The sequence below is a fragment of the Rhipicephalus microplus genome, unplaced genomic scaffold, assembly GCF_043290135.1.
Source record: "Rhipicephalus microplus isolate Deutch F79 unplaced genomic scaffold, USDA_Rmic scaffold_15, whole genome shotgun sequence".
Lineage (NCBI taxonomy): Eukaryota > Metazoa > Arthropoda > Arachnida > Ixodida > Ixodidae > Rhipicephalus > Rhipicephalus microplus.
The window spans coordinates 2,641,063-2,656,651 of NW_027464588.1; the positions used below are offsets into that span (position 1 = coordinate 2,641,063).

The window sequence follows — 15,589 nt, forward strand, 5'->3', positions numbered from 1 at the left end:
AATATGCTCGAAATATACTATTCCATTCTATCCTATATATAGAAGTAAGGTCCACCACAATTTTTTCTTATCGTGGTTTTTGAAGTCTCCTTCCCTGCGACTTGCACCGAGTCTTTTTGTGCAAGGACTATATGTCTAAGTGAATAGAGCCTCATAGCCTCATGAGACAATGGGACAGGTGTTGTCCTACTTTTCCAATGACGTTCGGTGGTTAAAATGTCGCTAAAAACCAGTTTACACTATTTATGAGCAAGTTATTGAATATATTCCGCAGCTGTAGTTTCCGTAGCCACGTGAAGTATACTTATGAACCCACAAATAGTTAATTGTGACACGAAGACAGCGCTGCATAGACTTCAAGCTTGCATGGATCGCCAATCGAGAGACGAACTTCCCAGTGAAATTATGGGAGACACGTTCGCAAGAACATACGTATAGAAATGTAGAAAACGTATTTTTTCCCTTTGCTGCGAGGTCATTGTTGAAGAAGTGACCACACTTAGGATTCAGCTGATCTGTTCATAGCAGAAGTTGTCGAGGCAGAGAAGAGGGTGTCTTACAAAAATGAAACTAGCAGCCTTTATTAGGCTTCGATAGGCTGACAGAAAATAATTTACACAGCTCATATTAGCATGACCACCGATCCACTGTGTAAGCTCTGGGCTTCGAACTGTACGTACGCACTGAAAGACTTGGAAAGATTATTGCGCTCTTGTAAGGCGGAATCTTGCAAAAGAACGAACGATCGCCATGCTTTTCCCTTTGTGTAGCTTCTTAATCCTCTTGCTTTTTTTCTGGTACCTCCTCGCATGCTCCGGGCACAATTTCACTTAGAATGGTTGAATAACTCTCATCTACCATGCCTTGAGTGCAGGTCTAGAAAATCGAGCATTCAAAATGATTGCGAGTCCCTCACCCAATCCAAGGCCAGTCCTTATGAGTCCTTAAACTGCTGCGGGATGAAAGGTTGGCAAGCTGTCGAACGAAATATATCACCGGAACCCAGATTTCGTCAAGGTAACTTGTACGACTCAAGGCAGCTGACGTATTGTCTTGAACAGAGGTCGGCAAACTTATGAGAAGGCGGCGCAACTTGGCAGCGCAGACCAGGCTCGTAGCCTGTATTTTTAGAGGCAAAGTTTCTTTGCGTGTGAATCCTTCCCCCCTCTCTAATAGTATGCTGTAGCAGCCACTTCTAGATGGTTTTAATAACTGCTCACTGGACGGCATTGTGTATATGTCCTTGGAAATAATATTACTAGATGGCGTTAGTGATTTTCGTATAGTTGACAGACGGACAGACAGACAGACAGACAGACAGACAGACAGACAGACGAACCCTTCACCCCACTCATCATCATTCACACCGAAGATACACTGACAATTTGGTGAAGCTTGTTTAAGGCTTTGAAAAGCCTGTATTTTTATTATTTATCGTAGGTAAAACACACACACCTTCAATTCAATTTGTGGCGGTGGATGGGACGTCAAGACCATCCTCGTTGGCTACGAGACTGAAGCAGACACCAACGGAGGTCGGACAGCACCTTAAGAGAGGGAGGAGGGGCTTTTGAGGGAAGGAGCAAGGCTTGGGCGAATTGAGAGTTTACAATACCCAAATAAAAATAACGTTTATTCACTGCATGTTCGTCGGGAGGCTGCAAATCAAAAACGTATGTTGCCAGAGAAAGCTTCATTAGAGGTTATCCATAGATTCTTTCCGTCCTGTCAGCCTGACTAGCTGTCTTTGTAAACTTGTGGAAAAGAGGATGAACGCTAGACGTCAGTGGTGGGTGGAATGTAAGAACGTGCTTCCAGAACATATGGCACGCTTTCGTAAACGCCGCTGCACCATGGATGCCATTCTAGACATTCTTATGTAGATCATGGGAGGAGCTGTGGAAGAATTGTCGTTGCAGTATTTCTAGATATAAAGCGAGCATTTGACACAACAACAAAAACTACACAGTTTAATTCAGTTGGGAATAGTAGGCAGAACACTAGGATGGATTGCAGAATTCTTAAGAGACAGGAAAATCTTCATTGACATGGTTGACGGTAAAAATAAAGAGCATGAAGTTAGTCAAGGAGTCCCACAGGGTAACATACTAAGCCCATTTTTATTTAATTGCATTATGGCTGAACTATCCCATATCTTACCTACTAGTTTGAAATATTCTATATATGCAGACGATCTGTGCATTTGGGCATCAGACAAGAGCATTCAGGCAGTTCAGCAAAAACTTCAAGATGGGCTGACAATCATCAATGACTTTTTCAAGAGTAGAGGCATGGTTCTTTCTCATGAGAAAACATCTGTACTTTCATTCCCAAGGAAATACCTTAAGAAATTCAAACTTCAGATAGACTCTCAGCGCTTACAACTTGTGCGACAGCACAAATCTTTAGGGGTTATTTTAGACAGACGTCTGTCTTGGGCGCGACAGATAAAATCATTAGAGGACAAAGTCAACTCTCTAATCAATATATTACGTCGACTAACCGGAGTGAGATAGGGTAGTTCATGTTCTTCTTTATTACGTGTACATTCAGCAATAATTCGACTAAGAATAGCTTACTCTGCCCCTGTTTTACATGGGATATCAGGTAACTTAGAGGAGAGGATTCAAAGATTGTTGTCCAGAAGCCTTCGTATATGTCTTGGTGTACCGCGAGCTCCTGCCAGTGCTTTAGTAATTGCGGAGTCTCGTCAACTGACTTTCCATGCTATGAGATTTACGGAAACTTGCCGGCATTATCTTCGGTTAACAACTCAACGCGCTAATCATACCCTATACCGAGCTATTCAGGAAAGATCAGCTGCAAGAATACAAAAAACAATAGTAGAATTCAAGAGTATACTGCCTACGCATGACTATTGGCCTCCATGTGCATCCCACCCACCATGGCGACTCTCTATCCCAGATGTTACAACTTCGATTCCGGGAATAAATTGTAAGAATGCTATGCCCATAATTGTAATAAAGCAATTAACTCTAACACACCTTTATATCAATTATGAAGACTATACTCACGTGTACACCGACGGATCATGTCTGAATCAAAGCTCTACGTCGGCATTCTTTGTACCTGCATACCAAGCGAGAAAAGCTTTTAAACTCAGCCATTTCACAACATCCACAACAGCAGAACTCTATGCAATACTGTGTGCTTTACGCTTCATATGTTTACAGCCAGGTCCACTTCAATAGGTAGTTATCAGTGACTCATAGTCCTCATTAGTTTCTTTAAAAGGAATAAGCTTGGGCAACAAAGCTAGTGAGCTCGCATATGAAATGCAGACAACGTACGCTATAGCAAAAGATTTAAACCGCACCATAATGTTCCAGTTGGTGCCAAGCCACTGTGGAATTACAGGAAACGACATAACTGATCACGTTTCCCATGCAGCACATCAAGAAAATAATATATCACTGCTATCTCTATCGATGAGCGATGCACGGTGTCTAATAAATAAGCTGAGCTGTCAACTGTCTAAGGAAACCTGGTTCGAAAATGGTGCGCAAAACTCTCTGTTGTATAACATTGATCCCTGTATAGAATTTAATATTCCGTTAAAGGTTTGCCAATCGGTAGAAACATTTATCCATAGGCTTCGACTTGGTACAGCCTACACGAAGGCTTTCATGTATAGAATAAGGAAAGCTGGCAGTCCTACCTGCTCATGTGTAGAAGCTCAAGAAGACGTGGAGTACAATCTTCTGCATTGTAAAAATCATGACGTACCTCAAAGGAACCTTTTTCAAATACTCAATTCTCTGGATTAGCGACCTCCATCAATTGCAAAAATCTTGGGTCCACGGCCAAAAGGAAAGCTAAAAGCCACTGCAGCGCGTGCAGTCGTTCACTTTCTGGAGGAATCAGAAATAGCTCAAAAGTACTAAACAGAAAAACAAATGCACTTCACTGTTACCCGCGGTATGTTTCGAAACAGTATTTTCGTGTTTCACTACGATATTTTTGGGAAAACCTTCCTGAAAACAGTTCAGTAATTAAGCGACAAAATCACCTTAGACATTTCATTGAACTTTCACGTTTTTGTGTGAACACCTAAATTGACGTAATTACTTGTGTTTTCTTACAAACTCAGTGTAGTGCGGACACATTTCTATGCAGTGTGGACCCATTTCTGTGTGGTGTGGACAATCAGTGTTAAAAAACATGAACTCATTGTGTAAGTGTTGTGCTTTGTACATATGTATAGCCTTGTGTTTGCTACAAAATGTGCGATGCCGACTTTTGTGCAAGAGAAGAGGAGTAGCCGGCGCCACGCATTGGCACCAACCTCTCCTTACACACATTTAATTAAAAAAAAAGAGGTTAAAAACTGCCATCTCGGCCAACAGACAGGAAAGTACATGAAGAGGGCAGGGTTGGGGGTCGGGGGGTCATATCATAACCTGCCAAATTAGTTCCACTGGCTGCCGATCGTTGGTCTAGAATATCTGTCTTCAAGGGACACTAAAGATATAAACCATTTTTCTCCCATCTGTAAATTTCTATTTCACAATACCTCAATCACCCCGCTTGCCACGAGTAGACGCTTGGCAAGAGAGCAGGGGCGGAAAAACAAAAAGAGGGCGGCGACGCCAACTTGAAGTTCCAGCACCATTCACCACGACGTCATAGTTTATAATGGGGTCCACTACCGCTTAGTCAACTCCTAATTGATGCATATTCAAAACATTATCATCTGCGAGGACCAGAGATGCAGCGTACAAAGTTTCAGGATGTTTTGTCGAAGCAATGTCCCCAAATAATGAAATTAAAGAACTGCTTGGAATCCCCGATGTCACGTGCAGAAATCCAAGCGCGAAATTTAAAAATGAATGATTTGTTTCGTTTTTACCTTCACTGATAGACCTATGCTAGTGAAATGAACGACAGTAGAGTATCGAGAGCAAAACTTGTCGGTCTAAACTGACTCATAGCTTTACTTTAGTGTCCTTCTAATAGTATTCGCTCGGTTATGTCACATGAACAAAGTAACTTTGTTGGAAGTCTCGAAGGATGGGTATGCGTTCACGTGGCGTTTCGTGGGCGTGGTGCTTGTCTTGAATATCGAACTTAAATGGATCTGGTTGGTTTAGTCACACGAGCGATGCACCATTGCTGAATGACTAACAATGAGCAGTGTGTGGGTATGCGTATACGCGGTTTTGTGGGTGCGCGGTGCTTCGGTTCTCCGCGTTTCTTTTTTTTCATATTTTTTTCCTTCCCATTCTTCACTAGTACTACTCTCTCTATTTGTTCTCTTGCGAGATTGTGAACACATCCCTCAACCAGTCGTTTAATATGCCCAGTAACTGGCCCGGTGTAAGGCGATTGCTCCCACTCCACGTTTGGCCCACGCTTTTCTCGTGGCACGGCTGAAAGTCCTAATTAATCCATCAAGTCGGTGAAGGTAAAGAAAACAAGACGCGATGCCCATCTAATCAACTTACAAAGCGCAAAGCTTCCGGCTTTTTCTAGTGCAGCGGCGGGAAAACGCCCCAAAAACTTAGGAAAAGCGCGAACGAAGGCGGGGGTGAATTCTGTCCCCGACAATCGTCATCACCGCGATGACACGGCGGCAAAGAGTTGCGGGCCAAGCGAGGGTGGCGTGCTCTGAGGCAGGTAGGAGACTCAACAGTGTGGTCGCCCTTTCCTTTTCGCTACCGAAGGCCACTTTCGTATAAGGAGCGCTCAGCGGGGGACGCCCGCGCTCTCAACGCCGACTCAGAGAGCGTGTGTTGGCGTGTCCAAAGGCGTCCTCGGGTGGCCCTCGGGACAAGAGACACTCCTTCTCAGAGCCTCACTCCAGTCCACGACGAGGATTCGGCACGCAGGATTTTTTAGAACGCGCGCGGCGCTCGATCGACCAAAGGGCGACGGGCAGCGACGACTACGGCCACCATGCGAGAGAACAGGGTGAGTGCGGACTCCGGACACCGGCAATGTATTCTCGCCATCTGAAACGCCGGCCTTACTGGTGTACTCACAGGGAAGACTTCTCGAGACTCGTTTCACGCCATTACACCCATACCGGCTTCGATAATCACCGATATTGACCAGCGAACAATTTTCTTAATGGTAACCGACTCTGGAGTTTCACGTGCTAAGGCTACGACGTCGTGGTTTTGCTTTATGGCGTGAAAATATGCCGTAAATGCTAATTTCACGAGAGAAGTATAATCCTATCACCTCGACTTCGTTTCACTTTTTTTCGCATCACCTCAGAATAAAATTAGGGTCATGATAATTAGAATATATATGGAGGGCTGGGTGGGTTCATTGTATTATTCGTAAAAAGCATCACATCGTGAAATAGGGCAGGTACAATTATAATAATAATAAGTTGTTGGGATTTACGTGCCGAGATCAAGGTATGATAATGAGGCTTCGGAAATTTCGACCACCTGAAGTTTCTTTTAACGTGCAACTGGCAGCACGCGGGACGCTAGCGTTTCACCCCCATCGAAATCTGACCGCCGCGGCTCGTATCGAAACCGGGATATTCGGTTCAGTGGCCGAGCACACGAAGCACTGTATCACTAATGCAAACAATGATATTTTTGTTTTGTTTTTAGAAATGTAAACTGTTTTCATAAATCGCAAGTGCGCTTCTCTACCTTGCATATGTGCCCGTGTATTGACGGCCCCTATCGTGCTTCAAGTGGAGACGTGGTTCTAGTTTAGCGTGCTAGAGCTTGTCTATTATGGGTGTCTATACCAAAAAAGCCGACCCTACATTTTCCACGTCATTGCGTGAGAAAGCCGCGCTTGAACAGGCTATTCGCAGTAAGTGACTAGCCGCCATTGGTTGTTCAAACTGCATAGCAGGAAAGCTAACTTTACAATATTGAAAAATGGTCTATTGATCCCAAGTTCTTACTGGTCTATTCCAGGTACTGCAATGAACGTAAGATATTGCTAAGGGCACGAGTTTAGATTTACACAGTTTAAGAGGGGTATTTTGTGACCTGAAATGACAAGCGGCTGTCGTAGCACTGACTTAGCCGGAAACACGCTGGTGAACCAGTGATATTCCGTACTACGCCAAAGAATTCCCATTCAAAGACATGAAAATTTTCTATTTCACAAGTTTTTACATGCAAACGTTGACGAAATTCTCTGAATGTTTACCTGCCCAACAGTACTAATTTCCGCCCACATCCACGCACACACATAATATAATTAAACGTGTCTCGCGTACTGGCGACTTTCGAAATCATGAATATAGCCTCTCCACTGCCGCACAACAAAAGCATGATTTTATTGATTCGTATACTGTTAGTACACTGCACATTCTGGGCTTCAATTCTAACAGCAATAGGGAACTAGAAATCTCTCCACGTGCATATCGGACACAAATCTCAAAGGCAATGCTTGCGTGGTGCATGCGCCATAACCGAATACAGCACATGAAGGCGCACTATGGCCGCTAATTATCGGTCTTCATAGGATAATTTAACATTCCTGGAATTCCCTGCAATATCACGAAGATTTTCTTTTTTCCTTTGGCTCAAGAAGTAAAAATTCTCTGCACGGTGCATCACTGTGGCGAATGACTTAAATAGTTTACGCGCGTCATTGCATACAATTATGCGTTCAAAGTTATATCATTTGATACTGGTAAATGATTTGTTTAGCATTAGTGTTCGACAGAATTTACACCCAGTAATATCTGGGTTTATGGGGCATTTGTTTAGCTTCGACTTTCTAAAGAATCGGCACTCAATATTACCTAAGGTATTGCGTCCCGATACGAAGATAAGATTATGATGGATGATGTAATGGAACACTCCAAAAATTTTGACGATCTTATGTTCTTTAACGTGCGCTAGCATCGCACTGTACATGGGCTCCTACCATTTTGCCTCCACCAAAATGCACAGACCGGTATTGCACCCGCGACCTTCCGGTGAGCAGCCGAGCACCTTAGCCACTGCTCCACCACGGCAGACACGCGTACCACTCGTGCTGTGACACTTAGTCATCTTTTGGGGTCCGATCAGGATGCTACTTGCTCCTCCCTGAGGAACTCCTTTTTTTTTTCTGTATCATACACACGCTGAGCACCTCATGCATAACGCAACTTTCGGTCTAGTATGGCGAACCAACCGATCTCTCAAGACGGCCTCATTAACGTGCCTACAACTATATTCCGAGGCAGTACGGATCCAAGCGAAAGAGCGTCGAGGTGGCAGGATTTGACTCCCCAGTTTCGAATTGAACGAATATTCTCACTCACAGAATGAAAGTCCTGTTGTTGCTACGAAGAACAACCCATCAAGAGACACCCAAGTTAAATAGTGAATCCGCTTAGACTGATAAAAGATCGTCTGGAAACTCTGACATTGTTGATTTCACCATCATAGATTTATAATGAAAAGGAAGATTACGATCAAAGTTTTATTTCGAAACTTCACATCTCCACCTGAGTCGTCATGAAGGTCAGTCTTTCATAGTATTCTTGCGAAATTTGTTCGAATAAATTTCCCTAAATGTTATGTAAAGTTTCTCGCGCACTCAGAAGGCAATATGCTTGATTTCTTTTTATTATAAAATATATAGGCGCTAGTAGCTGCCGTCGAATCTATGACGTCCCGGCCGTTTGTGCGGGAGTTTAAAGGTGCGGTCGACAACCTCCTTTTTCTTTCAGCACGTTTTCTCACTTGGCAAGCGTGCTTTCGCGGTAAACGTAACGATTAAGGTACGGGGCGGGTAATTGCTAATACACGAGAGATCGTTTCTCTCGTTAGTGTCCCTCTAAATTTTCACGTGGGTAAAACCACGTTATTTACTTTACATATATCCCTCCAAGTTTTTACCTGCGTGAGAATCTTTATTCTCTCCGCAGCAAGACATGCTCCCTTCATATTAAATATTTAACTTTAATTACCGCCTAAATGTGCGAGCAATGTCCATACAATGATTACGACACACAAAAAGGTCTTCGCTGTAACCGAAGTATGCGGCTTCCATTACATCCTATAAAACGTGGTAGTACTTTCATAATATAGCAGTGTGTGTAGCCAGAGAGGGCAGTGGGTTAAAACCACCAATGAGCCTTTCTACAACCGCCCCCTCTCCGCGAACGTTTCTTGTTTTGCGTTTGTATATACATACACGCACACATATAAAATAACACGCACTAACTTGCCATCAGTAATTCCTGAAAATGGTCACGTGTAACCGGTGTTGTCATTAGTCAAATGGAGGCATATTGTTCGAGACGGAGGTTCAGTGTACTCGAAGCTAGACGCCCGCGATTCGCTCCGCTGCCAGGACTGTACCCAAATGGTTCGAAAATCGGAAGCAACTCAGATACGATACACCCTGCAACATGACTACCCAGAAGTATTTTGAAGATTTTCATAAGTGTTTTGTTTTGTAGTTGAACTGTCGAACTGACGTAAGCGTGCTACAATACTTGCTGCTAAAAGTTTCTCGCTTTGGGTTAAATTACCGATTCAGGAGAGATGAGCGACCAGCACTAGATATATATGCACATGAATTTACTAAATAATTATAGATAAATATACTATGTAAAAAAGTGGCGATAACGTAACTTGTCCTTCTTCACGAAACTTCGACAAAGTTATTATTGGTAGAGAAAATAAGGTTAAATGACAGGCAGGGAGCTTAACCAGAAGAAAATATCCGGTTTGCTTTCATGCACTGAGGAAAGAGAAATACCAATCCCGATGCAGGACAAATCATTAACCAACCTACTAACCAACTTACTAAAGAAAAGTTTCGTCAATCTGGTGCCACATCTAAGACCGTGCTCTACTGCTGACAATCCGTAGCATTTTCATGCGTAAATCATTTAGTGTCCGGTTAACATTATTTCAGAGAGCGGCCATTGTTACGGCTTTCCTTGCCTAACCGTCACCTTCCTTTACGGCCCACTACGGGCAGGTCCTTCTTACTAATCTTTAATAATTAATACGCTTGGTCAGTACTCTTCCCTGTGCTTATCACTTTTCCTAGCTTCATTCAGTCAACTGATTTTTAGCTGCGGCTGTCTGGCGTTCAGCTGTGAAATTCGCCTTTTCAGACGCAATCCAACAATAACGGAGGATAATTTCAGGTCACCATCAGTACTGCTCGTATTGGCATCCCATTTTCACATGACCAAAATACAGCAAAATGCGGTAACTTAGCCAAAAACAAGTATAGCAACAACGAATGGATGAATGATTTTCTGAATAATTCATTATAAAGGTTCGTGTCACACATGATTTGCGTTAAGTTTTCAAGGACTCAAAAAAGGATTATAACGAACGTCGCGTGATGAAATGATACGCTGGGCTTCCTGTTCACAAATTGATAACATTACTTGTTCTAGATATCATGCAGTGATTGCTTGCATGCGTTTCACGTAGTTTAAGTTGTTCCCATCATGACGAAAAGGTTGTGCTGAACATTCATTTTTCGCTTTTGTCTAGCTCTGTTTTTATGCATTTCTAATTATCCAGTGCCTGTTACGCTTTGAAGCTGAGCGCAATTTAGCGTATTTCATTCTAAGCGGCACCCTCATTGCTCCGGTAAGAATGCTGATTACTGAAGTGCCAACCAATATTTTGACTTGTTATCTTGTAAAGGGAAACTAAGACGGGGTCACGATAACAACACGCCAGTACAGCACATTACAACGTGCAGCCTGATGAACACCAAGAAATGCGTAAATACCAACGTGACCATTAAAATGACGTGCTGACGAATATCAGTATCTGTATCGGGCCTGCAATGTTTACGATGCGGCTTCAAGTAGTAACTTGTACTCATCTCACTATTCAGACCATGTCGCTTTGTCAATGAAATATATCAGCGCCTCTACATAGCCAAATCAGGCACGCAAAAGGTTCAGGCGACGATTGTATACGCTACTAAACATAACCAAATATTGCTAATGACTCTGGTAAACACGTACGACGTCAATAGAAAGCCCCAGAAACTTTTCCTAGGATGTCCCCTCTTTTCCTACATACACACAAAGCATGCTGCCACATTATCCGCCTTCGCATGTGTGTGTGTGCGTTTTCACATGAGTGCGCATGCGTTTTTTTAGATGCGGAAGCATCTTATACTCGCGCCTTGTAGTGCGCCGTCCGCACCGCTTCTCGAACATTCGACAGCTGACGTGCGCGCATGCGCCGTCGCCCACCATCTGTGCCGCCCGCGCTTCTCCTTCGAGAACATTCGACAGCTGACAGCGCATGCGCCGTCGCGCTGTATACATACTCAAGGTCGGCGCTCGCTCGCTCAGTTGCCGCTCGTCGGTTGGTTTGTACGGCGCGTCGACGTCCAAGGTCGCGGTGAAATGAATTCCAACGAATCCACAAACACAATGATCGACGTCCCTTCGACCAGCGCCGCCCTTTCGCATACGTGTGTACGTGTTCACTCATTTAACACCCCCTCCAACAACCACGTTAACCAATTTAGCCATCGACCCAAGTAAGTCGCACTTTAACACCCCGTTAACCAATTATATGCTCCGCATCCTCCTCAGTGTTCCCCCGAGGGAAGCTGCGGGCAATTTTTTTATCTGCCCCTTCTTTCTTGCCCCTACTTCCCCGCCCCCAGCGCTGGGTAGCAAACCAGATGCCAGTATCTGGTTAACTTCCCGGCTTTTCCTCTCTCTCTCTCTCTCTCTCTCTATCCGCCTTCGCCGATTTCGTCACCAATCTTTGTCTATTTCGTCATCTAATCACTGACACTTTCTCAGTTGCCTTGGCGCGCTCTTGAATACGGCGCTAAGATCACGCGTCTACGTGGCAGGCATCACGAATCCGTCGATTACGTGACACAAACAGCGACGCAATGCACATTCGACGGTCACGAAGCCTCGGCGTGCCCTAATATCACTAGACGCGACAAGCGCAGAGTACGGAAGTGCGTTCCTTTGATCACTCACCTGGGGCGACGCCAAGGCCACCTGCCGGTCGTGATGGCATACTAAGTGGGAGGCAGGTGCTCATCTCTTGTCACTAAAGCCCGCCTCCTCGAGTTTCAGGCTAGCCGCGTAGAAACTTTGCCTGCTCTCGTCGAAATAGTCTCGCTCGTGTTCAGTACAATTCTAGGCCGCCGAAAATCGATTTTAAATGTGCCGTAGAATGTCGTCACCGTTGCAGAACACTGTTAGTTTCTCCCTTTTGAGAATGCCGTTATCAAGCCAGGACCAACTTCTTACCAGATCTCATCACTAAAGTGACTTTCAATGTTGAGAGAGATATATACAGAACAGAGTAAAGAAAAAGAAAAGGAAGCTTGTAAAAAAAACAAAAGTAGAATTGCGACCTGCAAGGGTAAAGGCAAACGTAATTCAAAGACATGCACTTTAACAACAATATATGTGGTTGTTACATTCCAAAATTTTAAGTTTATTATGAAGGATGCCTTTGTTGTGCCTAGGCTCCGGAAACATCGACTAACTGGTGTTCTTTAGCGTGCACTCGCATCGCACAGGACACGAGCCTTCACCATTCGGCGTCCATCTAAATGCTACCGCCGCAGCCGGCATCGAACGCGAGACCCTCGGGTCAGCAGGCGTGCACCCTGACCGCTACACCACTGCATGTGGTGGACGACACGAAATCAAGAGAGAAGGATATCAGTATAGAAATGATAAATCAGTTCAATATACAAGTAAGTGTCGCATAGTCTATAACAAGTCCGTAGGGCTTCCGCATACGAATTGGTTCCGTAGCTTTGGTAACTGTTTCTTTTCTTTTTTAGTTTTTCAAAAACATTCTGCTAAATCGCGTTCGTAAAGCTTACTCTACATACCGAGAGTGAGTGCCAGGAGCTCTAATGTGCTGCCGATACGACAAGACCTTTTGCGTATATTGACACCACTGTACATACACCTTGAGAAATAAAGCAGCTGCTCCGGTTATTGAGCTATTACAGCAATCAGCTAAAGCTATCCTCAGACTTCGCACTATGTATACTGAGCTTGCGAAGTTCAGAAAGCTCATTGCAAGGTAAGGGATTATTATTATTATTATTATTATTATTATTATTATTATTATTATTATTATTATTATTATTATTATTATTATTATTATTATTATTATTATTATTATCCCGCATAGACAAATTTTATTTTACTGGCAGAGCCCCACAAGCATTGTAAACATCCTATTGGAAAAAAAAAGAAAAGCGTGACCCTTCAGCCATGAACGGAAATTTTTGTATGTCCTTACACATACACTCGCCGTTCGCACAAATATGTATATTTGAAAGTTTAGTGTAAGTGTAATGATATATACTGCACGTAGTAAGCATGTGGAAAGAAGGCGGATTTTTTTTTAAGTTCTTCACTTTTGCGTGTCGTCACTGCGGTCTATAGCTATTAAGTAATTGTCTACCATATACGAGCCTTCCGAGATTGTGTCCTCTACGGTACGCGAAAGCCATGGCCTAGATTCTTCGAACGAGTAAGATTTCAAGTGATTCGCGACAAAAAGCCACGAAGTGCCGAGTTGACATCGTTGCTCGAGGAGTAGGAACTACGCTACCATAAACGTGGGTGAAAGAATTGCAGTGCGCATTGGCAACTTGCAAACGTTTGCAATTGGAACAACCAGCTAGCAACAATCCTCCGTCGTCGCAACTCCACAATAAATGCCCCGAAACTCCCGCTCGCCGTCTCAATCCATCTTTCTGCGTTATCTGCGCTGCCTTTTCCACCACCGCGTCGTTGTCAATGCGTGTGCGGCCCGCCTCAGCGCCGCCTTTGTCGACGTCATTCGCATCCGGCCCAGATTAACGATTCGCGAACCCACACACACATACGCGTACGCGCAAAAGCACACGCCAGCTCACGCACAGCGGAACCACAAAGCGGTTTGGCTTCGCCCACGATCGCGAAGCGGAGTCGGGGGCGGTCACACTATACGCCGTGCACCACGGCCACCACTCGCGTTGCCGCAGTTGACTCTTACGGCCACGCCACATTCGAGGCGCCTTGGAAAGGACACGCTATAGTTTGCGTCCTTGAAAATCGTGACGTACAAGAGGCGCACCCAGGTGCGCTACTTAACAAAATGAGAGAGGGCTTTAAATAGCTCACACCTCGTATGAAGCACGAGGGCGGCCGGCATTAGAGGGAACCCCGAAAAGGACGTTTCGACAATGACGCCCAAGCCCACGCCACGCGATTTCTTCTTGCCCGTGGGCAACTACGCAAATGGCTTCTACTCATTCAAGACTCCTCTCGTACGGCGAGAATAGTGTCGCTTTGGTCCAGTTCGTTGAAGGGGTCACGTGTTCGGCACGTTGGCATATCTTTGTGCATGTCGGAAAGTAATGCCGTGGACTGTGCTTCGCTTGAGTGAGAATTACAAGGTGGTAGGATTATATCTCATTGACAAAGTCCCTTTCGGGTTCTTTCGACTGCAGCCGTTTTTACGTAGATCACCTGCACACTGCATTAACCAGATAATATTGGAACGCAAGAGATCACTAAGTGGAAGCTCACTGTCTAATATTTGTTTACATTGCCGTGAGTGTAAATTCACACCAAAATTCAAGGAATGCGCAGTTTCGTGCCGGCATAAGAATGTGAAAACGCATCTTATGATTGAGGCATGGCATGAAGATAATAGGGGTAGCGCATGCGCTATAGCGAACATTCGATTAATATACATAAAGATTAAATGAAACATCTCAACAGTTATCTTTTAGGTAGACCATCATGCATGCCAGGTTAATAAGTTCACACACTGCATGAGCATGCGCCGATAAGATTTCACGTCTTCTTTCTTTATTTTTACCGTTGTGTGTTTGTTCAGTCTTTGGTAGGCGTTTGTAGTGTCCTAACTTCCTTCTTGCGGCCGTGTTTGCACGCCCTATCCTTCAAAATGAATGCTTATCAACTGACCAAGCTTTCTGCTATTCTTAACGGAAAGGGCAATATACTTCGTCCAGTAAAATTCGTTTCAGTTAACTCATAATTGATAACTGTCCGCTTTTTACAACCCAAACTCACTATATATGATTACGAGGGGCGCTGTAGTGGACGGCTCCAGATATTATGACCATCTAGTTTTCTTTAACGTGCACGTAAGCCGAAATACGCGGGCCTCAAGCTTTCTGTCTCAAGTGAGACGTGGCTTCCCCTGCCGAAGTTCATAACCGTGACCTCGAGGTCAGCAGAAACGCCCCATAACCACTAAATCACCGTGGTAGGTTAATTTACGCCATAATAATTTCGTAAAAGTTCAATACAATGTCCGCTATGCGTTCTTTGAGCTATCAGCATGTCGCATTCAATTGGTTGGGTGTAACGCAGGCACAGTATTATAAGTACTACGCGATCGTGAGCGAGAAATGACAGTTTGCATTCACACATGGAAAACTGTGCTCGTTGCGGGCACATGGTGATTACCGGAGTTCACAACGAGCTCGCGTTTAACAATCACGACGCGAAGCCCTCAGGTACTTTCAGCATAATACGAATTTCTATCACTAACACCTGAAAGCTACGATTCACTGCAGCACTTATACGGTATCTCTTGTGATCTCGAGTTTACTACAATCAAGGAGGTTTTATAAAATTGAAAAAAATTAT

General features: G+C 44.2%; 1 protein-coding gene across 2 annotated transcripts in view; it reads left to right on the forward strand.

Annotated features, from left to right (window-relative positions):
• The first annotated feature begins 5,778 nt into the window (after positions 1-5,778).
• The window catches only part of LOC142784672 (uncharacterized), a 28,759-nt gene continuing 18,948 nt past the window's right edge, over positions 5,779-15,589 (forward strand). For both annotated transcript variants that reach the window (XM_075883131.1, XM_075883132.1), the window contains exon 1: positions 5,779-5,931. In XM_075883131.1, coding sequence (XP_075739246.1) covers positions 5,917-5,931 — 15 coding nt within the window. In that variant the 5' untranslated portion in view covers positions 5,779-5,916. The remainder of the gene's footprint in view (positions 5,932-15,589) is intronic.